This window comes from Anomalospiza imberbis, chromosome 13 (genome assembly GCF_031753505.1).
Source record: "Anomalospiza imberbis isolate Cuckoo-Finch-1a 21T00152 chromosome 13, ASM3175350v1, whole genome shotgun sequence".
Lineage (NCBI taxonomy): Eukaryota > Metazoa > Chordata > Aves > Passeriformes > Viduidae > Anomalospiza > Anomalospiza imberbis.
Genome location: NC_089693.1, coordinates 11,864,767 through 11,888,364, shown reverse-complemented (window position 1 = coordinate 11,888,364; position 23,598 = coordinate 11,864,767). Strand labels below are relative to the sequence as shown.

The 23,598-nt window shown below is 42.8% G+C and overlaps 1 protein-coding gene across 1 annotated transcript; it reads left to right on the top strand.

The window, feature by feature from the left end:
* The first annotated feature begins 7,086 nt into the window (after positions 1-7,086).
* Positions 7,087-18,639, top strand: LYSMD2 (LysM domain containing 2). The gene is made up of 3 exons (XM_068203944.1): positions 7,087-7,450; positions 11,075-11,412; positions 17,867-18,639. Exons 1-3 carry the CDS (start codon positions 7,253-7,255, stop codon positions 17,916-17,918), a joined length of 588 nt encoding a protein of 195 aa, XP_068060045.1. The 5' UTR covers positions 7,087-7,252; the 3' UTR covers positions 17,919-18,639.
* The last annotated feature ends 4,959 nt before the right edge of the window (positions 18,640-23,598 follow it).

Here is a 23,598-nt window from a genome sequence, read left to right as displayed (position 1 = left end):
GCTTAGCTACCTAAAGGAAAAGGGGATGCACCCACCCTCGAGTCTCCCACCCTCCTCCAACAGAAACATTTTATCCAAGAAAGAGAAAAAGTTTTCACTCAGAGCAGCCAACTCTCTTTGACCAGATCTGAGAAAGTTCTCGTGCAATAGTGACTTTAAAAGCTAAGGAGCAGCACCTAGTAACAGTCAGGATGCAAAACAATGACCCACTTGGACCATCATCACCTTTTCACTCCCAATAATGCCATGGCACTTCTAGGGCCTGCTGCCAGTGAGAAGCCTGTAAAAAAGGCGTGAATGCTGCTGGTTTAGTGCTCTACTTACACCAGCTAAAAATAGTCACAGGCCAAAAACATTCTCCAGTTTTGGACACTGAATAACAACATGGGCTACAAGGCCAATTAGGTCAAATTAAAATATACCAACAGAAAGAAAATAAACACTGGTAAACTTTGTCTGGAAGGCAAAGAGAGCTCTTGGAAGAGAAACTTGCTACACAGCTTCAAATGCACATGTAATTGTTTTGCCTTCTTATTCCAGAGAAGTATTCCTTCATACAAAGACAGGCTGCTCTCAGAGGAGTGTCACAAGGGCCACCACCTTCAGGCCTGGGGTGCTGTAGTCTGAGGCATCCTCTGCACTCAATAAATACAGGTGATTTCAGAAGCGACTCACAGCACATCAATGAAGCTGCCATTAATATCCATATTACATCCAGATTTACGGTGTTGTTTTTTAACCAAAAAAGGCTAAACTAGGGGTTAATTGCACTGAATTTGAATTCAGCAGGAAAAGGAAGACTCTACTGTTCGCTCGGCACCAGCGGGCTCAGCAGCGAAGGCAGAGTGGGACCATGGTGAGGATCCTGTGTATCCAGCTGTACTTGTGTTGCAGGTGTATGTGAACAGAGGAGGCTTATGGGAAGTAGCTGTTAGCATGGACAGCTCAGGCAACTTGAATAGAAACGTACAGAAGCTAAATTAAAAACATGTTGAAACTCAGAAGTATTCTGCAATGGCTAATTGGCAATTTGACATTTATTTCCCTCCAGAAACTGAAATCAAATATCCCATCATGAGGTCCAATGATAATGGAATGACTCAGAAGGTTCACTGTTTTTCACACACACCTCCATGTTTTCAGCACTATTTTTGCCCTTCTCCCCTTCCAAAATGAGCATGATGTACTGCCACCATCCTGCAGCAGGGTTTACACGGACAGCAGCAGATTAGTAACATAAGGCAATTCCCCCAGCAAAACTCTGAGGCAGCTCAGGAGGTAAAAGGTGCATTGCCAATGTCTCCTGTCACTAATGTGCTACCCAGTGCAAAAGGAAGTGTGCTACTGAGGCATTGTGAAATTAGTCAACATTGAACCATCTGCTGCACATAATCTCAGGTTGCATGTCATCAGCGAGGCACGAATGTAAAGAAGGCTCTAGCCTGACATTTTAGTTCTAAATTGAGTACATTTAATCCAGTAGTCACTGAAGGACAGCAGATACTGTCCTAGGCACCTTCCTAACAATTGCTTCTTAACGTAGAACAGCGATTTATTTAGTTTATGATGTTAAAGGATATATATGATGATGATGATGATGCTCCAAATATTTCCCCTTCTGTACTGTTGACTTCACTGCCTGATAACTTATTAACCAGAAAAAGCTGTAAACAATTTGATTTCAAGGATTTTATGACTTCAAGGAAAAAGTTGATAAACCATAAAAAGGGTATAAACAAAATATGAGCAAAAAGAAAGCCTAAAGGCCAGAGACTGTTCCCTGAAGAGCCAGTGGAGAGCTTGTCCCACACTCCTCCAAAGCACTGTCGGCAGAAGCTTCCTGCCTGCCAAGTCCCTCATGCTGTACCGAGTACTGCCTGCTGGCCCCATGTCCCATGGGCTAGTACAGCCATGGATGGTGTCCTCTTAGACTGAGATGTGCAGAACATGGGGATCCCATCCTACATATTCAGCCAACCTATTTTCAATGAAAACAACAATGAAATTTCCAAGAACTGCCTGCCCTTTCAACATGCACTGGTAAAAAGCAAGTATCAGTCAAAAGTTGTAGATAAGAAGTAGAGGCTGAGTAGTATCATCATTTTTCAGGAGGTCACACCAGAAACCACACAGCTGGAGTGTGGCAGTAGCTCTCTGGCCACAGAGAGGAACAACTTTCCCAGACATTGTCCTGGGGAAAGGTCTGTGAGAAGATCAGAGAAAAGAATGAGAAACATTTATTATCTTCAGTGACTGCACCTGTTGTTGTGAACATGTGGAACGTGTTATGGAGATTTGCTTACCAAAGGGTGGTTTCTTAATTAGTCAGTGGTGATGGTGTTTGGATTGGAGGACTAATTAGGTCCAGGTGTATCATAACTGTCTATAAAAAGCAATGGGTTTCTTAATTACATAACAGAATGAAGAGTATTGATCAGTCTTCTGAGAATCATGGAGTCAATGCTAATTATTACCAGTCTGGGGATACCCTGCAATGAAACTGCAGGAAACAGAATATATCTGTGATAGCAGAAGCCATGGGACCCAAACTGGTTTCATCCTTTCCTGTGCAATATTGCTCCTACCAGAATGGGACTTGCAATGCTCACATTGCTAAGCAGCAGTTGATGGACTAGTAAAGCTGGAGACAATGAAGCATGAATAATCATGCACCACAGTCCAGCTTAGAAAAATATTCAGGCTCTGCAAATGGTAAGGAAGGGGAATTAATAAAACTTCACTAGAACTTTATAGAAAGCCAAAAAAGCTCAAAGATGCAAACCCATCACATATGATACTGCAACGTTGTCTTGTACCTTAATACAGAAACCCAGAGTAACCCCTGCTAAGAGCATTAAATATTAATAATGGCTCCCAGCTGCTGCTGCTACATAATGGGCTTATTTTGATGAGGAAGATGTGCACATCTTAAATAATGTGCACCAGATCAGATGATCCTACTTTCCTTTTGAAATTCATGCAAGACCCTCTCTCCTTGATGCAATTAATTGAAGAACCCCAGGCTATTATTCTTAAAAGGCAGGATTTGTCTCTGATCTTTGTCCTACATTACATATTTTTTTTGTCAGAGGTTACAACACAAGCAGAGGTGGACGGTTTAGCTCGATACATGACTCATTACCAGAGGGCAGCCTTCTTTTCCTCCGTACTGTCCTAATTAGTGCGAATCTGCCCACACAAATAGCCTACAAGGATAGGGTTTTTCATTGTTCTCTGTCCTACATCAGTGCAACTTTTATAAGCGGTAATGTTCCTGCCTTGCATCATCACAAACATCAAAGCTAGGAAATGCTCAGTTTCCATTTATCCTTTACTAAGCAAGCTTGAGCTTCTTTACTGACAGAGTAGGTGATGAATAGCTGACCACTAACAGAGTGATTAATTAGCCAGAAGGCATTCTCTTCTCTACTTACTTTGCCATTAAATTATATGGCCACCATAACTAGACTGAGCTGATACTGATCTCTGTTTTAGAAGATTGCTGACTGTAGTCTGCTGAGCCATATAATCTTTTTAAAAAATCATGATCACTGTGCACTTACTGATCTAGATATGAATGGTTCTCAATAATAAAATGGCAGCTAGATATCCAATACTCGCTGGAAGTAACACAGACTTAAATACAGTTGGTTATTTAGAAGATTCATCATGAAGCATTACTAAAAAGAAAACCCTCAGCCTCAGAAATTCAGAATGACAGAAAAGGCATTAAGTTCCTCGACTTAATGATTCACTAGAGCTACTATTAACTACTACTGCATGAGTAAATATTGAAATAGATCTTTTCTGGCCTTAACCAATTCCTGTCCAAAGATTTTATATAAGAATGCAAAACTGGCATTATCTAGGTCTGAACATGTCCCTGAGGAAACAAAAATGCAGAGAGGGACTTAATCTTTTTCAGACTCAGCTCTAAGTAAGCCTTAGGTCAGAAGACACTCCACTCATCTTGGCTGAACTTTATGAAATTAAACCTTTCACTTCTAAAAGTGTGTTTCTAGCTGCTATAGTCGCAGCAGTAACCTCCTAAAGGTGAAATGAGTAGCAGATGTAGCAATATCTGCAGCCACCCTTGGGACAATGACTCTGAGGAGTGAGCTCCTCTGTCCCATGTTAGTCTGATGACTGTCGAGTCCAATCCTCAGATTTGTGACTTCAGTGAGCAGGAAACGGGTTTGGACAAGTACAGCTCCTTGAAACTGGGAGCTGCTGTGGGGAGAGATCACAGATGCAGCAACAAGGAAACAGCAAAGACAGAAGAGAAGAAGAGGAAAGGGAGTCCGTAGTGCCATGAGGCTACCTGAACAGAGAAGGTCATGATGAGACAGTAAATTCAAACTCATTGCCACGTAGCCCCTGCCCATCAGCAAATACCAATGGCCATCAGTAAGCTGCTGATTCAGATATCAGGAGGGGGAACTGGGGAGCTGAGAATCCCAAGGCTACAGCAGGGACTCTTTCTAATGTGACAAGTTTGGTGCCCCGACACTGAATGGGCACATCTTGAGGGGTAGGTAGCCCTTCCCTCTTTCTGCCTGCTAGAGGATCTTCACTTGTCTGGGATCAGACACAATTTTTAAAATGAAGTGTCATTAGCAAGACACTTCTACTTTCTTCTGTAACTTGGAATGCAAATTGGAAGATACAGGTAAAAATAGGTTGCCTAAATAAAGATCTTGCTCAAATTTCTAACTCAATTTTTGGTTTAGAGGGTATTCACTTCATGTAGAAAAAGAAGCAGTCAGCTAATCAGATCAAGTATCTTGGCAACATCCCACATGCAAAAGTTCCTCCGGCTATAATATGGATTTTGAGATAAGAAACAAACATTTACACAAATTGCTGACACAAAGAAAGGACAATCCAGCAAGTCCAAAAAAAAAAAACCAAAAAAACAAAACCCTCATCTACCCTTGAAAAGGTTTATTACTAAAATAAAGCTTTCAATATTAAAATACCTGTGGTATCTTTATACTACTGCAAGGGATGCTTCTGCTGTTGTCAGAATTGAGACAGCTGATTTAAAGTGTATTGCACACACTTTCATACAAACAGAGTTTAAGATAACATTAGAGGGAATAATACTGTCTAATATTAGTGTACCTGTCAAGCACATTTCCAAACTAATTGATATTGCATGTTCAGCTCATTGTATCACTAATGTTAAACAACATTTCCATTTCCTCAAATTGCAGCTCCTCTTTACTAAGAGCCATTTTAGCTGAAGTAACTAGTCTGAGTAATTCCAGCTCTAGGCAGGCTTCCAGATGTTTGTAACTCCCATTAATCAGCCTGAAGAGGCTGAAGCTGATCTATGGTTCCACACTGCACACACAGTAGACATTTTTAATAAATGCTGACCTGCAGTTCAGCTCTTTGCTAGGTGGGTCATGGGTGAAGTGCTGATGCAGTTCAGCAGATCAAGTTGTTTTACAAGGACTTGAAAGCACTGAGATGTCACAATCTGGTGCTCACCTTCTATAGCTGGTATAAACTCAACTGGACATCCCTAGGAGAGCCTCCAACTTCCCAAATATCTTGTAGACTGCAGAAAAATTAAATGGAACCTTTTCTTGCCATCAGTTTATAGTCTCTTGTACTGCTCTGGTCTGTCTATGCATTGCATACAGTCCCTCTGTTCAGGATTGTCACACTGGCTTCTCATGTGATGGTGAGGTGCTGATGTGTCAATCCTTATCAGCAACTTGTGTGTCATGCAGGGCAACTTTTGTATTTTCCTAACTCGCATCTGGAAACTCGTGGCCAGATTAACAATGTTTGTGAGATCTGTCTTGATTTTTACACTGTATTCCTTAAAGAGACTCCATGACCACCACAGAACAAAATCTGAAAACTACAACTAGGTATTGTATCAGTATGCTTTTTTTTATTTTTATTTTTTTTTAATATTTGTGTGAATACATACTGGACTGAGGAGATCTGATAGAGATCTTTCTTGGACCTCACAGAAAAAAAATCTACAGCATGCTGGTGTTACACACACACACTTCCCAGAATCCCAGCCTGGTTAAGGTTGGAAGTGACCTTTGAGGGGACTTCTTGGTATTTTGGTACGTGTTATGTCTGTACAGGATGCACACGTGTGCACCATCTAGTTGTGACATACAGGTTTTGTTAGAAAGCTCCAGTTCAGCAATAATGGATCAGCTTTCCAAGCCCACTGCCAGGTTTCTTGGTGACAAGTACTCACTTAAGAACACTGTCATTACAATTAATTTTAGTATAACATGGTACTCCAATACCTGAAGGGAACTTAGAGAAATCAGATGGGGCAAGACTATCTGCCAAGAGCCTCTAATGACAGGACAATGGGGAATGGATTCAAATTGTAATAAGGTAGGTTTAGGTTAGATATTAGCAAAAAAAATTTTACTGTGATGTTAGTAAGGCACTGGAACAGATTCCCAGGTAAGTTGTGGATGCTCCATCCCTGGAGATATTTAAGGCCAGGTTGGAAGGGGCTTTGATCAACATGGTATAGTGTAAAGTAAGAGGCTGGAACTAGATGATCTTTAAGGTCCCTTCTAACCCAAACCAAATTAGGGATTCTATGATTCTAAGTCACAAGTTATTTTCCTCGAATGAATTTTCCCACGTCTTACTGTTTCAATAAATGGCATAATTAGCTTTTCATATTTGTGCACTTATGCCCGAAGTCACTCCTTTTTACACTCTCTCCGACGGACCGCACCGCTGAGCCTCCCGCTGGCAAACGCGCCGGAGTCCGACCAGCCAGGGGCACTCAGAGCCGGCTCTCTCGGCAGTGCTTACAGGGCAATCGTGCGTTCCGCGCGGACCGCTGAGGGCTGCGCACGGCCCGGCTCGGGCCCGGCCCCGGCCCCGGCCCCGGCCCGGCTCTTGCCCTGCCCCGGCCCCGCAGAGCCGCTGCGGCGCGGCCCGGCCCCGGCCCGGCTCTTGCCCTGCCCCGGCCCCGCAGAGCCGCTGCGGCGCGGCCCGGCCCCGGCCCGGCTCTTGCCCTGCCCCGGCCCCGCAGAGCCGCTGCGGCGCGGCCCGGCCGGCGCGGGGCGGGCGCTCCCCGCGCATGCGGCCTCTCCGCGCCGGGCGGGGCTGCGGGGCCCAGCCGGGGCTTCCGCCGGGGCCGGGCCCGTGTCCGGCGCGCCGGGGGCGGCGCGGGGCCGGGGCCGGGGCCGGGGCGATGCCGATGCCCGGGGCGGCGGCGCGGGGCCGCGGGCGCTGAGCGGGCGGGAGCATGGCCGAGGCGCTGCGCCAGGAGCCGGCGGGCGGGCCCGAGTCGGAGGCCGAGCTGTCGCAGCGGCTCGCCCGCACCAAGGCCCGCTCGTACGGCAGCACGGCGAGCGTGGCCGCGCCGCTGGCCGAGCGCTACGTGGAGCACCGGCTGAGCGCCGGGGACACGCTGCAGGGCATCGCCCTCAAGTACGGCGTCACGGTAAGGGAGCACCGCCGGCGGGGCCGGGAGCGGCGCTTAGAGCCGGAGAGTGGCCTGGGTTGGAAGAGACCTTAAAGATCATCCAGTTCCAAACCCCCTGCCGCGGGCAGGGACACCTTCCTCTAGACCCGGTTGCTCAGAGCTCCATCCAGCCTGGCCTTGAACACCTCCAGGGATGTGGGCAGGCATCTCCTCCATAGCCTGGCGGCTGTAGCCCCCACAGCGGGGACAGTTGGGCCCAGAGCCGCGAGGTGACAGCAAGAAGTTGTCCCATAGGGCATTTCCTACACACAGTGGGCAGGAAGCGGTGCTAGTTTTAGTTTCAGTATTTGAAATGCTGACATCAGAAGTTATGGCCTGCCCGGAGGGGTCAGCACGCAGCGCTGGTGCCCGGGGCTGACACGGTCTGAACTGACAGCGCTGGGTTCCCGGGGTGGGCAGGGGGCCTGGGGAAAGGACACGCATCTGCTCCCACCCAATAAACCTGTCCTCACACAGCTGTTCACCACCACGCTCACTACAGGTTAAAAAAAATCAGTGTCATTAAACTTACCCTTAAAAAAAACATTATTTTGAGCTTGACACATAGGCTGTGACAAGAGAAGGAATTTCTTCCAGTAGCTTCAGGGCTAAACATTCTTCCATTGTGATCTGCCTACCAGTCCAGAGGTGAGGCACATTTACCACTGATTTGAAAGTGTTGCTGCTTTTCTGCTCACTTTCTAGGGAGAAAGAAAGTTCATTTCTTAGAAAAATGTTGAAAGGCTTACGCCAGCCTAGGACATGCTGAGTCCAATAAAATCTACCAGCAGTCCCTTCTACTACCATTCCAGATGGAGCAGAAATCACCTACGCTGTCTCATTCCCACTTATGTGGGGCCCATACCCTGTCTCGTTCCCACTTATGTGGGGCCCATATTCCAGCATGCAGCTTCAGAAGTCCCAACACAGAAAACTGCTCGGGGCTGAGCAGCTGATGAGCGTGGCACTGGTACAGTCAGTGCCACTTTGACATCAGCTGCAAACATCACCTTGGGCTCTTTCTAGAAGAGCTACAGTGTAGTCCCAAACTATTAGGTTCTGACTGGAGTGGCTTCTTTTCCTTCTCTTGGTCTGCAAGATCTACTAAAGCCTTCTATCACCTTCAACGGCATTCAGCTTTTGTTGTGAAAAGGGTTGAAAGTCTATTTCTCTTCTCTTTTGAAAGAGTACACCACTTTTGACTGATTCTTGTTGGCAGCAGTGTTAATGGCACTGGTCCACATTAAAGGAAACTTCTGGTCACTAAAAGGGCAAAGCAGCTTGTTGATGTTAAATTTTTTGCTTGTTTTTTGCAGGACTTTCCATAATGGACAAAGTCTCTGGCCTAAATGTTTTAACCATATTTTTCTTCAGAAGTGTGTTTGGTCACTGCAATAAGTGAGAAATATAAACTGATCACTAAAATATCAGTTTTCTAGAAAAAAGGCATTTCTAAGCAATTTACAACTCCCTTTCAGCTAAAGTGAAGTTGTGAATCAAACCTGTACAAACACCTCTAAGTTGTGAACTGTAAATTTTGTTTATAATATGAGTTTGATAAGTTTTTGCAGTGCTAATGATGTAAAATACCTATGTTGGGGCTTTTCCCCAACATCTAATTGGTAATTTTCTTTAATAAGTATTCTGCTTAAGAAGCCAGAGGTGCATCATTATAGACTGCAGTTGAGAGAGGTTAAACTGACATGAAATGCCCCTCAGAGCAGTGACAAGTTCAGCAAAATCAGCCATTGTGTTTATGTTTTCATGGGTTTCAGCCCAGGGTAGGAACGAAGGCAAACACATTTGCTTTTCGCAAAATGCAGGCTGTTGTGTGTTCACACAATGACAAAGACAGATTTCCTCTAAAGAGTCCTTCTGTTTGCTTCCTGCATCATGTATTCTTGGCTGGAAGTGAGAGTTGTAATGGAACCATCACAATTATCTTTGGCTGCCATTGCCTCCAGTATTACTGGTTTTAGGAGTTTCCCCTGTGGTTTTCCTCACTGGGGGTTAATTTGTAGCCAGAGACATCCTGTCCAGTGGCTACCTTTGCATGACTTGGCATAGATAGTTCAAGATAGATAAAAATACCGTGCTGGGGGAGAGCGATCAGTGTGCTTTGTTTGGCCTCATCCTCTGCCCTTCACACCCTCCCCTGGATACTGTCTATTAATCTTTAGAACTTGCATTTGTTGTATTTTCCTTTTGAGTAAATTAACACTGGGAATTCATGTTTATGGTTCAGCCAATTTATGGTTCAGTGCAAGAGCTGTATCCCTTTTGAGGGGAGAAGGATGAGGACTATATTTCATTGTCAGTATAAGTAGTTTTGATTAATTAGTTCAGCATCACTTTACAGCTTCAGTTAAAACATTAAGCATGTGCTAAATCTTTTACTCTTTCACTATGATAGAATTGTAGCTAATGGGCATTACTTCAGTCATTCTAGCACTAAAAAAAGAAAACTCTTGTTAAATCCTGCTCTCCATACACCTCTGAATGTACAGAGTCACACTGAGTTGTAGGAGTTGTATTGCACATATGAAGTAACCTGCTCAGGGCTGAGGGATGTTTTTAGAACCAAGTACTTTCCTTTTCATTATTGCTCAGTGCAGAGGTACAGACTTCCAAGTGCTCTGAGCTGGTATTTTAGGAAGAAATAACCAGAGGTAGAGTTACAGTGAAATAGGAGAAAGAATAGCTGTGCAGTGCATTATTTATCAGCTATTGAAGCATCACCTTCCAACTCCCCTGAAGTAGGCTCTCAGTTTTCAGCTTCTGTATTGTATTTTTCCAGGAAAGCTCCAGCTAGTATTTTGAACTTTTTTTATACCCATAATGACAGAAAACTTATAGAGATTTTAACAATTGACATTTACACTAGAGCCATTAGAAGTCTCAATAAGGCCAAAGTCTTACTGAGTCAGGTAAAGCTTCCTTTATACTCTTCAGATGGTGCTCAGCTTGGGAGAGAACTTGCACCCTTATACTCTTTGAGCCTTACTAAAAATGGTTTCCAAGCTTTAGGAGCTGGAAGAGTAGTGATCTTCTCTTGCTTGTGACACTGGATATTAGCCATTCAGTTTTTAAATGGGATTATTAAATCTAAGCATTTCACCATTTTAGTCATCTGCATCAACAGGTTAAACCCTTATGGTAGCTTTATCCCGCTTGTTTGGATTCTGCATAATTCTTACCAGAGAGTTCACCAACAGGAGCTGCTAGCAGTTCTGAGCCTTATTCTAATATAAATCCGAATCAAAAGTACATTTGTGATAGAAGTTTTGTTCTTTGGCAGGCTGTTCCTGTGAGCCTGCATAGAGACTGCAAGACTGTTCAAGGACAGCATCTTTAAGTAGTGTACGACTCTGAAGAAAGCAGTATTGTAGAGTCAAGTGCACATAAAGCTAGGGTGTTAGCAAGGCTGAAACAGAGCATGCAGTCTGAAATCACTTTGAATGCAAACAAATTCTTTCCTGAAATAATTGCTGCTGCAAAGAAACTATTGATTTAGTTTAACTAAAGGTTATATACTACTTCTGAAAGTTAATGCTTTATACTTTGCCAAAACCTAATAGCTTATATTTTTTCTATCTTTTTCAGATGGAACAAATAAAGAGGGCAAATAAACTTTTCACTAATGACTGTATATTTCTGAGGAAAACCCTGAATATTCCGGTTATATCAGAGAAACCATTACTGTTCAATGGACTCAATTCACTGGAGTCTCCTGAGAACGAAACTGTTGACAGCTCCCCTTCCTGTGAAGAAGGACTAGTGACAGTTCAGGACGAAAGTAGTTCTTCTCCTAGTCCTCCAGAGCCTGACAATCAGCCCACTGCACCAGAAGAATTATCTGCCAAAGATTTCCTACAGAGATTGGACTTGCAGATTAAGTTATCCAAACAAGCAGCCAGAAAACTAAAAGATGACAATGTCAGGTAAATGCCACTTTTGGTGTTAAACATCGTAATCTCACCCTGAAGGCATTGCAGTCTAAGCTGACCCCTCTTTGTAGGGTCTCAGCATCCGTGGCTTTTATTTGTCAACAGCAAGTGCCTGCTATTCTTATGCACCAGGTACATTCAAAGCACAGCATTTGCAGGTGCCTTGCCATGGCAGTTAGAAAGGCTGCCTCACAACAGATTATTTGGAGAATACAAATAATATTTCATAAAAGCCAGAAGGCCAGGATTCTCCAAGATGTCTTGCTGTGTAAGTAGGCAACTATTTAAGCAAAAACATAGTTTTTGGTAGAGTGCTAAGCAAAGGCCTATGAAGAAGCTGATTGTGTACAGCAAGGCATGATTCTATTTTTCTTCTGTCCCAAATTGCCTCATTGTGTAAATATTCTCCAGGACGTAGTTTCAGTTAAGCTTTCCTATCTCCTTTCCCTATGCAGTTCACCCCACTTTGTGGATCCACCTATGCAGACTTAATATTTTCTTCAGCATTTCCACAGCCAGGAGCTCCCACATATTTGCTCATAGAAAAAAACAGTACTTTCTGACCTCTGTGCCACAACAGCAGCACATATCCCCTCACATATGTAGATATCCTATGGAGAACACAGAAAGACTCAGAACAAGAGTGGATTTCAGTAGTGTTTGTTTTCCATGTCCATGGGACAAACTTCCTCAGCTTGTTCACAATCAGTCTCTTGGGCTGGCTGCCTGCCTGTTATTCCCTGCAGAAATCCCCTCAGTGGGGGATGCTGAGGTGGTCCTTCTCACAATAAAAGGTATGACTGCAGGGGACTGGTACTGCTTCTCTTACCAGAGAGTGGGAGAGAAGTTACACCTGCAGATACATGCTCTGCTTTTACAAATTTATTCAATGTAAGACTTCATCCACCTTCTTGGTTCACTTCTATTCTCTGATTTTGAGGGCAAGCAGAGGGTAACCTTTCAGGACCAAATTTATTGAGCATAGAATCATATAATTTCTTTAAACTAAGAAATTATTTCAGTAACGTTAAAACTTCGTTCAGCAGACAAAAGTTTGAAGGAGAACAGTATATTGTATTTAGCTATTGGACAAGCCTCCTTTGGAGAAATATCCCCACCTACAACTCTCCATTGCCAGGACACTGGTTTAGAGTCTCAGGGAAGGTTGGAATGCTTTCACATCTTATCACACTTGTCAGTTACTTTCTTTTGAATTGGTTGCATGAAAGGAAAAATAGCTGTTGGAACTCAGAACCTTCTCTGTGCAAACTCATCCACTTCCAGTGTTACATTTGAAGCAACATAGAGCACCTATCAAAATATGCTGCTGCTGCTGACTTTGAGATCATTAGATGTATGTACCTACCACAGATCAGAGTTGGTGTTGACCCAGCAGTTAAACTACATAACAGGAAACCACAGTCCATTCCAGAGGAAGGCAATTATTTTAACATCCCTTCAACAAAATAACATGTTAATTTGAAGAAGAAAATTCACTTAGACATTGCTGCACCATGAGCAGAGCCAATACAGTGGAAGTGACACTGCACAAATAGTACACTGCTGCCACTAATACCCATTTCTTATACTGCTTCAGTTATTGCTTCAGAAATGTGGACCTGGTACCAAGTCACCTCCCAAGAAATAATGTATACAGGAGGATGAGTTATTTTCCCACCTCCTGTTCAGATTTAGCAGATAGTTCTGTTAAATGCATGTAACAGATTTTTATTGGTCAGGATGTTACAGGAAGCATGAAATACAGAGCTGCAGGCAGTCTGCTGAGCAGGATGTTGCCCAAAGCTTCTGATGAGAAATAGCTTCCTGTGCATCTGATAGTCTTCATAATATTCCCTTCTACATCACTGCCCTGGCTTTCATTTATGGCTCACAAAAGCCATCTTTGCCTTGTCCTCTCCAACACAGTTGGAAAGGACAGATCCCTTCATAGTCTGGCAGGAAGGGGCAAAGGACCAAAGTCAATGTTTACTCTGCAGAGAACAGGAGTAGAGAGAGACCGTTGCCAAAAAGCTCGGAGATACTTTTCAGCTGTGTACCATCAATGGTATATCTGGGTCCAGACTGGAAGGTGGCAACATTCCTTTCTCTGCTCCAGCAGCTCCCCAGAAGGCACCTGTTCTCCTTCCTGCCCAGTCCTTTCGTGTCCCTTGCTTGAAGCAGGAAGCCTTTGGAAATTGGACAGCCATGTTAATAAACCAGCTTCATGAATATGCAGGTTTTCTATTCTTAGAGTGAAAAGCATTTATAAAATTAGAGTGCTGTTTCCAGCTGCTCTGGCCTGTATTCAGGTTGCCTTGTCAAGGCCTATTTAGAACCTGATGTGCCAACACTGCCGAATACTTCTGTGCCTGCTTGAGAGTACCAAAGGGGCACCTGGAGCTCATCCACTACCACCAAAAGGGCCATTGGAGCTCACAAAACTGCAAGCAGAAGCAGACTATCAGCTCATGAACTTAAAGAGCCATAACTTCTCACTATACCATGAGCCTGATTTCACAGATGGTGAGAACCACATCTACTAAATTGCTCATTACTTTAGCCTCCATTAAGTTGCCAAGAATGCATGTGCACACGTACACTGATTTGGATTAAACCACACATGGAAGTTTCATGGTCAGAAACTGCCCTGTGCTACAAAGGCAGTTTGGAGTGAATTATATTGTTTAATTAGAATTCTTGGAGTCACTCCCTTAAGTGCTCTTAAAGGAATAAAGTTTAGGTAGAAATATTGGGGAGCACATAGTTGCAGATTTAGACTAGATACTGAACTATAATAGCTGTGCAAGCAGATGAGCATAAAAGGTTATAGAATGTGATCCACTCAGTTTGTGCCAGCTGCCTTTCACTATTAGAGTGTATATAAGCACATGGCTAGATCTACATGTAGTACTAATTTTACTAGAGTTTCATTGTGCAAGAAATCATGAGCTAATGAGTCATTAATCATGCATATTCACCCAAGATGCAGCTCAAGGCAAAAAAGCCTTTTTGTTTTGAGCAATGTTTTTATACTGGGCCAGAAGAAATGCAAAAGGATTAATACAGCTATCTGTAGCATATGTTATTAATTAATGTATTTGTATTTTGGGAAAGAATACTCATTATAAAGCAATTGTGATAGTTTGAGAAAATACAGTGGTGCTTCACCTGTCCCAGAATGCTGTTACACCAAAACTGAAAATGACTTTAGCGATGCTTTTTGTATCAGATAGTTGAATATGAGAAAGTTGAACAGCAGCTATCTAATGCAAGCTGTATATAGAGTCCTTAAGATAGACTTAAACCATATACTGTGCTTCTGGAACAGGTCACATCTTTCTGCATTTCCCTTGGAGTGTCTTAATTTTGAAAACCTTGTAACTGAACAGAGCCTCTCTAATAAGTGATGGTGATTCAAGCCAATATAACTGGTGTCAGCATAGGAACAGAACCTTGTAGTCATCTGCTCACTTGCCTTGACCAGAACCTAGGAAAGAATATGGTCTTGAAGCCTTCAAAACTCAAGACTGAGATAATTTGCCCAATAATTTTTCACCCTCGTTGGCTAGAGATGCCTCAACAAAGGAGACTGTGGAGAATCCTTTCAGACATCCCAAAACTAACAACTCAGATTGCTGCACAATTACTTAATTGTGCTTCTAGACGCATCCAAGCATTTGAGTGTACTTACTCACAGTCAGGTGTCCTTGCTCTATCTGTGGCCTGATGCACACTGTAGCTTGCAGGAGACTTCTTTCACTTCCTGTAACCCACTGGGCAAAGCGGTGACAGCAAACGGGAAGAGACAGCACTACAGAGTGTTGTAATGCTGTGCTGTTCCTTTTCCATCCCCTGAAGGAGAATGTTGCTATGACTTAGCACTTTGCTATTCTAAGCATCTTAAAAGTGAAGTAAATTGTTTGGTCGTTAAACATACACACACTGCCATGGTGGTGCTTGTGGGTCACAGATGGGAGATCCTACTATATAATTTTATTTCATGTAAAGCTCACCTTCTTTTGAAGCCATCAGAACAGACTTGTCCTTGCTGTGTATGGTTCTAAGATCCATATGAGTATTATTTCCTGGTTGTTACCCTGGTTTGGGGTAGTGTTGCAGAGCCTGGCACTGCAGCCTGGAACAGAAAAGCAGAAGCTGTTCTTGCTGAGCAGTTCCAAGCTTTGGTCAGAAATGTACTTTGCACATTACACCGGTCACTGCTTTGCTTCAGTTCCAGCATAACAAGCTGCTTTATAGTTCTTAAGTCCCTGCCCTGTAGAGAAGCGCCTCAAAGCTTCCATAACCCCAGTGCTGGCCTTCTGCTCTCTGCTGACAACTGCCACCTGTATCTGAGTGCACCTTGCACAAGGGAGGTGGGGACTAACAGCCTAGACAGTGGTTTTGGTGCTTGGATGTCTAAAGAGCTGCTGATACAAATATTTCAGCTCTTCTGTTGTCTATAGTCACCCATAATTAACTCATTTCAGTCCAGTGTTTGGCTGTTGCAAGGTTAGGATGGATGGTATTCCTGTAAGGCTTTCAAGAAGAATGTCTGAAAATCTGATTCTAGCAGCCTTTTATTAGAAGGAAATTCTTTTTGCTGTAGTTCTGCCACATTTTATTCTCCTAAAACAGGAAACATAACAAAACTAAGTAGTTTTGTAGTAGAAATTAACAAAGTAATTTCCAGTGTAGAGCATAGAAAGTAAGTTTCTCCCATACTAGAGTCTAAGCTCTGAAAATAAAAAAGTTCTCCTTCATCCTCACACAAGCTAGCAGGAGATTGCTATTTGCAACTAAGTTCTGCACATGTGGCTGGACACCCATTGCTCCAGAAGGACATATGTTGGAGCTTGAGAATGTACTTTTTGAAATATTTAGTTTTGGCCAAGTTGTTATGGTTGAATTTTACACTCCTGCAGTCCAGTCTTACAAGCTTGGTGTGTTGATAGGTTTCAATTCTGAAAAAAGCTTTAAAATGTCTTGAGAAAATTTATAAGGAAAAGTGGCGTAGTGCTTTTTTGACTAAACATGAGTTATTTGCTTTCTTACTTTACTGTCATGCCATATATCATGGAAAGCTTCTGAAAAGGATACATTATTAAAATTGTAGTATTCCTTGGCAGTTTTGGATGAAGAACTGGATATAACAAAGGATAATATCTAAATGTATACAGATATCTGCATCCTTGGTACTGGCTTGGTAGCATCACTAATATAAATAGATGTAGATTTGTAAGGAAGGCTAAAAATCTGTTCTCAGTACTACTGTAAGCACACATCCCTGCAATAACAACCAGTTTCATCCCAGACTTGTTTTTTTGAGGTTTCTGGTTTTGGCAAGATTGTTTCAAGGCAAAGGACATATTGTGCCTTTGGCTTAAGATGATAATTTTGCTGGGAAGACAAGTTACTCTGCTGTTTGATTAGTTTGTAGGGTTCTGTTTGGGGGGTTATATGAAATTTAAATTGTAGATAAATAATCATGTTTATTAGGGAAGTCTTCATGGTTTTGATATTGAAATATTTACTTTTTACCTTATACCATTATTAGACTCTTTAGATAACTGTACTTTTGTATGAAGGTACACACAGTATTAAAAGCAATCCTTTCACAGTGTAGCAGCTGTAAAGCCCTTCTGTTCTTACTAAAACACTGAACTTGGCAGCAGCTTTAAGGTTGGACTCTCAGGAACAAAACTTCGAAGCTACAGTAGTACAAAGCAATGACCTTTGGGGAACTTGACATCCTTGATGCTGCACTGCAATAGGTTTACATAAGTCCTTTTTTTAAAAGGCAATATTGTCAAGTGAACAGCAGGCAGACTGATTTTCATGAGGATATTTTAAAAGCAACATTACTTTGCTTTATCCAGTTATTGCATCAACAGTAGCACTTAGGATCAATTGCTATTTCCTAAGAAAATCCAAGTGATCAGTCTCAATGGGGATCAATGTAAGGGAATATACATCAGGAACAGCCTTGCAGCTTCAGGACACGGATCTACCCACAGCTATGATGGACTGCTCCTGTTCTTGCTTCATTTGATCTCTCTGTCCCTCCTGCCATTCAAAATGTTGAAACAAACCTCTAACTAAGCTTTATTTTTTTAAAAGAAGAAATGAAAAGCAACAGTGCAGGAACTCCAGCATGCCCTCCACCTTGTTATCCTTTAAGTTTTTCTTATTGATTTGATCAGGAATACTTTTTAAAATACATTCTCATATTGTTGAACTTAAACAGCTTTACTAGCTTTCAGCATTATGTTCTCGACATCTCAGGAACTCCAGAGATGTGTAATTACAGTGTTATACTGCAAATGTTCCTGTTAGGTGAGGCTGGCATGGCCTATTTTGACCCACTAGGGAAACTGGTCACCTGCATTTTCATGACAGTTTTACTGTTGAGAATGGTATGCTCCTGACCTGATGATCATTTTCTTTCTAGAGATGAGGAGAATGAGGAAGGTCCCTATGCAACTTCTTCGTATCACCAGTAGAAGACAGATGTGATGGCCTGAAAACTTTCCATGAAATCAGTTCTTACAGAACTAAGCATTCAATAATTCAAAACCCAAGTCTTTTGGACTCATCCTCTTGTTGTACTTAAAAGAAGTCATGAATGGGTAATTGCACTGAAATTATGACCTCTTCTGCCTTCCATAGATTAATGTCCTTATGCTATATCAATAAAAGGTTTAAGCCTTCCAAAACTAGCAATGGCCTTTTTACCCCTTCTGTGCAAACTGTAGCATGGTAGCAACTATATATCCCTGAGGTCACCTTTATGCAGGATGTTGATCTTTAGTAAAGATTTTGTAAATACTTGTTAAAGTGAAATTTGTTTTAAGTATTTAAAAATATTAAATAAGTTTGCTTGTAAATGACAAATGATGGAAGTAATAGGAATTTACTTACTCTGCAAACATAGGCAAGTTTGCTGTGAAAGTTTTGTCTACTTCAGGGCTGCAGAACTTGTCTGTGAACCTTGTGTGTGTCTGTGTGTGGTTATGATGTATTCCTAGAAAGAGGAATTCAGCTTGTGTTGATGAGTTAAAGCCTTTTTGGTTAAAGAACTGTTTGCATATTGGATTTCTACTCATAAAAGGGATGGGTTACAAAAGAGGTTTTTTTGTGAGATATGACATTGGAATATCAGATGTGTGTTCTTGTGTGCAGTTAAATTTTGTGTGGTTTTAATTTAATAAAATACAAAAAATACTGATGTGTGTGTTCATAATGAAGTCAGCTTGGTTCTAGCCTGTTTTTTGGGAAGAATGGTTTGTCTAGTTTCATGAGCTATTAGATTCTAATTTCAGGGTAACTAATGTCTTTACCCTGTCCATATAACTCACCCTCCTAAGTGAGACCTGCAAGAATATCTGCCCTAGTTGTGCAGTCTGTTAAGATGAGTAAGAGGCACATTGGCAAGCCTTCCCTGTTCTGAGAAGACGTGCCAGTATTCAGGTCTGCAAGTGGACCCCATGTGCAGCTCAGGGAGGCAGAGTGCACCCTGCAGTCACCGTTGCCCTGAAGTTAGGGTATTAGCAACGTCTTGTTAAATACTGTATATTTTTTCCCCCAAGTATTCCATAAAATTCACAAAACTCTTGTCATTAAAGGTTTGCTGGATCCCCACTGCAGCAGATGCATTTTCCTATCTTTTAGCTCATCAGTATCACTCCCTTGAAGCAAAACCATTCTGCAGTATGATAAGAGTGAAATAATATGAAGAGTTTCATTAATTTACTAAAACCAGAAGTAAAAATTCAAACCTTAACAGGAATTTGCTGCTTTTACTGCTCTGCCTAGGGTTAGGGTTCTGAAAAATACAAAGCCCAGAGCTCCAGGGACACGGCAGCTACAAAAGGCATGCCAAGGGGAACACAGAACTGCCAAAAAATGGCTCCCACCACAGCTTTCTGCTTGGCACCCGCCTCACTCCCATGCACCTTTTACTCCCTCACCTAGGGTTAGGGTTACACCTAGGGTTAGGGCTACACCTAGGGTTAGGGCTACATCTAGGGTTAGGGTTTTGAAAACCACAAAGCCCAGAGCTCCAAGCACGCTGCAGCTGCAAAAGGCATGTCAAGTGGAACACAGAACTGCCACATCATGGCTTCATCCTCAACTTTATTCTTGGCGCCAGGCTCACCGCCACGCACCTTCCTTCACCTAGGGTTAGGGTTCCAAAAACCACAAAGCCGTTGTGGAGACCCAGGGTCCTATCATTGGAACTCCAGTATCTCAGGGGAAATGTGACCATGGTTAAAGAGAGACTGTTGTAAATGCAGTGGTCTCACTCATGAGCATTTGCTGGCTCGTGGTGATGCAGCAGGTTTTGTTGGCTTCACTGACTTCAAGTGCCCTTTTTTCCTTGTATGTAGTCCCTCCAGAAAGTTCTCCCCTCTCTTGTCCCCTATTGGTCCTGGCATACTGAAATGCTCTGCCCCTTTTACCCCCATATAAAACCCTGTGTCCTCAGCCCCACTGTGTCTCTGTCCCTGGACCCTCTTCATCACAACAAACAGCCTTTAGAGTTGCATACAGACCCTTCTGTCACCTCACTGGTCAGCAGTTTAAGAAGGCAGGCTCCGGGCTCTGGGAGTGCAGGTTGCTCACAGAGCTCGTTGCAGACATGCTGCAAAACTGGGCTTTGTGCTTTTCAGAACCCGAACCCTTGGTGTAACCCAAACCCTAGGCAGAGCAGTAAAAGCAGCCTTGGGCTTTGGCTGGTTCAAAGGAGAAAGCTGTGGAGGGAGCCATGTTTTGGCAGTTCTGTGTTCCCCTTGGCATGCCTTTTGGAGCTGCAGCGTGCTTGGAGCTCTAGGCTTTCTGGTTTTTAGAACCCTAACCCTAGGTGTAACTCTAACCCTAGGCATAACCCTAATCCTAGGTGAGGGATTTCCCTAGAGCTGGCAGGAGCTCAGAGCCAGCAGGCTCATTCAAATCAACTCTAGCTTGTCCTAAAGAGAAGGTCTGCAGTGGCACAAAAATTAACAAGAACAGAAAAAGCTTAGAGTTGAGAAAAGGAAGTTCTGATTTTTCTTGAAGAGATTGGTAGATTACTTTTAGGTCTTGTATCTTAAATCTGGATTGTATCTGTTCCTTATACGATTATAACTTCTCTTGTTGTCATTTAATTTCAGTAGAACATTACAAAGCCAGAATGAACTACTTTTCCAAAGGCCACCGTAGCTTCAAGCCCAGCTATATTTTTTTATTCCACAGAAAAATGTAATCCTTTTCTGCTGAAGACCTGCTGTAGTGATACCCCGCAGTGCTCCGGCACAGCCAGGCTGGGGGTTCTTTGCTGAGCAGGTCAGAACGGCTCCCTGACACAGAACACTGCTCCTCCTGCCTCCCAGACTGGTCTGCCCGACCTCTGGGAAGCCACAATTCAATTGAGCCTTTCCAAGAGCAGGGCTGTGCCTGCGGGCTGCAGGACCTGCAGGACACACAGCATTTGCACCTGTTTTCCCAGACAGAAAACTGCCATAGCCTCAAAAAGCTGGGCAGTGGATAGAAAAGATGCATTCTCTTTGATACACAACAGCAGCCTTGTAGTGCTTCTTGTGCTTTAACCTCAGCTGGCAGCTCAGCCCCTCACAACCGCTCTCTTCCCCCAGAGACGGACGAGGCAGAGCACCACAAGGGTGAAAGGCAGAAAACTCCCAACTTGAGATAAAGCCAGTTTAATAGGTAATGCAAAAGCTGGGCATGAAAGCAAAGGAAAGGAATTCATTCAGCACTTCCAATGGGCAGGGAGATGTTCAGCCATCTCCAAGAAAGCAGGGCTCCAGCGTAGGTCACAGTTATTTGGGAAAACAAACATCACCACTCTGAACGCCCCTTCCCCTTCCTCCTCCTTCCCCAGCTTTACACACCGAGCATGGCACCACATGGTCTGGGACATCCCCTGGCTAGCGTTAGGGTTAGGGTTTGGGTTAGTGTTTAGGCTTGGGGGATAGGGATAGGGTTTGGGATAGGGTTTGGGTTAAGGAAGTTGGGATCAGCTGTCCTGCCTGGGTCCGCTCCCAGCTTCCTGTGCACCCCCAGCCTCCTTAGGGGTGGGGTGAGGAGCAGGAAGGCCTTGGTTCTGTGCAAGCTCTGCTCAGCAGAAGTGAAAACATCTATGTTTTATCAACACATTTGTGTTTCCAGCACAGATCCAAAACATTGCCCTGAATTGGCTACTGTGGAGAAATAAACTCTACCCCAGCCAAAAGCCACACAGTAACGTAGCTTGTAGTAAAGTGTTTAATAAATACAGTATCAGAAACAATAGTCTATTAGAAAAGCTCAAAAGGTGAATACCATATATATTGTACTTATTACATTTTCAGTCATAATTTAGAAGTGAAGGATGTCTGAAGGATGCAGCAGAGATAGAAACAACACAGAAACTGATTTTTGTCTGTTTTGAAACAGAGATGTGCAGTTGTTGAAAATACTTTTCTTGCCAGGAAGAAAGCAAGCACTATGATTTACTAATATGGCTAAACACATAGCAGCACATGTCAAGTCCTAATGTGCTCCAAGTGTTCCCTGCAAAATAAGTACTGATCTGTGATGCAGGTTGAAACTTAACATCACTTGGTTTGATTTTATTTTGAGTAAATCACAGCCCTTTAGGAATGCAGGGTGATTCATCAGGCTGGCTGTGTTTCACTGTCTGGTTCTGAAAGGTGTGATGTACAGATAGATGTTCACTCCACGTACCAGCAGTGGAACCAGTATTTGAAGCATTCAAGTAACAAGTTTAGTGGGCTTGGGCAGGATGGAAAGTGAAATTAGTTTGAGGAACCATAGCTGTGATTTCTGGTCTATCTGTCAGAGGCTTGCTCTGTTCTCAGCTACTCGTCAGGCTGCTCCAGTTATCTCCATGTGTACCCCCAGGGATGCACAGCAGCAGGGTAAGTACAGAAGAACTCCAAGAATGTGCATACTCTGAAATACAATCAGGGCATACCCATTGTTGGGTTTTTGTTTTCCTAAGTTATGTCACTGATACTTTGTTCAAGCTATAAAATTTGCAAAACTGAGAGGTTAACAAATATCACCACACACTGTTCATAATCATGGTCACTAGTTGATGACATCTGCCCTTTAGTACCAGACCCATGAGAGGATGAAGTAAGAAACTAACTTCCAATGAAAATTGCAATTTTTCTTATTCTAGTCATCATATTGGCAGGAGAAGGAAATTTTTTTTTAAAGTAGTCATTGGAGAAAGACAGTTTGTCCTTTTTTGTTTTTTCAAGTGCAGATCCTAGGTCACTGCCACTTCCCTGTCTGTAGAGGTCTATGGTTAGTTGCTATCCTCCTGATTTATGTCATAAATCCAAATTTGGGAAACAGTTTGCTTTTCCCATGTGATGGTCACATAAGAAAGGAAGTCAAGCTGTTGCAGAATGCAACTGAGATCTATAGAGGCATAAAGAAATTTGGATCTTTGGCAACAATAGCAAATAATAATACGCAAACAAGAGGGTTTTAATGAGAACAAATGCACTGATTTAAAATAACATTAATTCTTTTTTCCTAATTTTTTTTCTGTGGAGTTCCTAAGGGACTATTTGTCAGAGGAAGCTTACATTGATTACATTTTGAATGCAGTTTTTACCATTAGTGACTGGTAGTGCAATTCAGTGATTCACATCAGGATGTGTAAGAGCAGGCAGTGATGATGTATTTTGTGGATGCTAGAAAACATTCACTGGCTTATGTTTCATCAGTTTGCAAGGAGTTAGGCTGTTACACCTCAGTGCTATCACATTCACTTAATACTGATTATCAATAATGCTCAGTTGACAATTTATGTTTTGCAGGGATTCCAGAGTTTACTTCATTTGGCTGAGAAACATTGCTCAAATCTCCTCCTTTTTAGTCTCCAGCTGTGAGGAAGAAAATGACCCAAGGAATGACTTAACACTTAGAGAACTTTGTGCTGTGCAGGCAGTGCTCTAAGTCAGTACCTCCATTCACTGGCAGGCAAATTCCAACCTCTGCATCAGATAACATTTTTTAACTGTTTCAATCTTGGAGATATCATAAGATTAAAAAAAAATAAAAAACAACAAAACAGAGAAGGGATAACCTCAATTATGAATGAAGAATCTGTAAATAAAGAGTACAGGGCTTTCCTGGAGTTCCTCTAATCAACTGAGTCTAAGACCT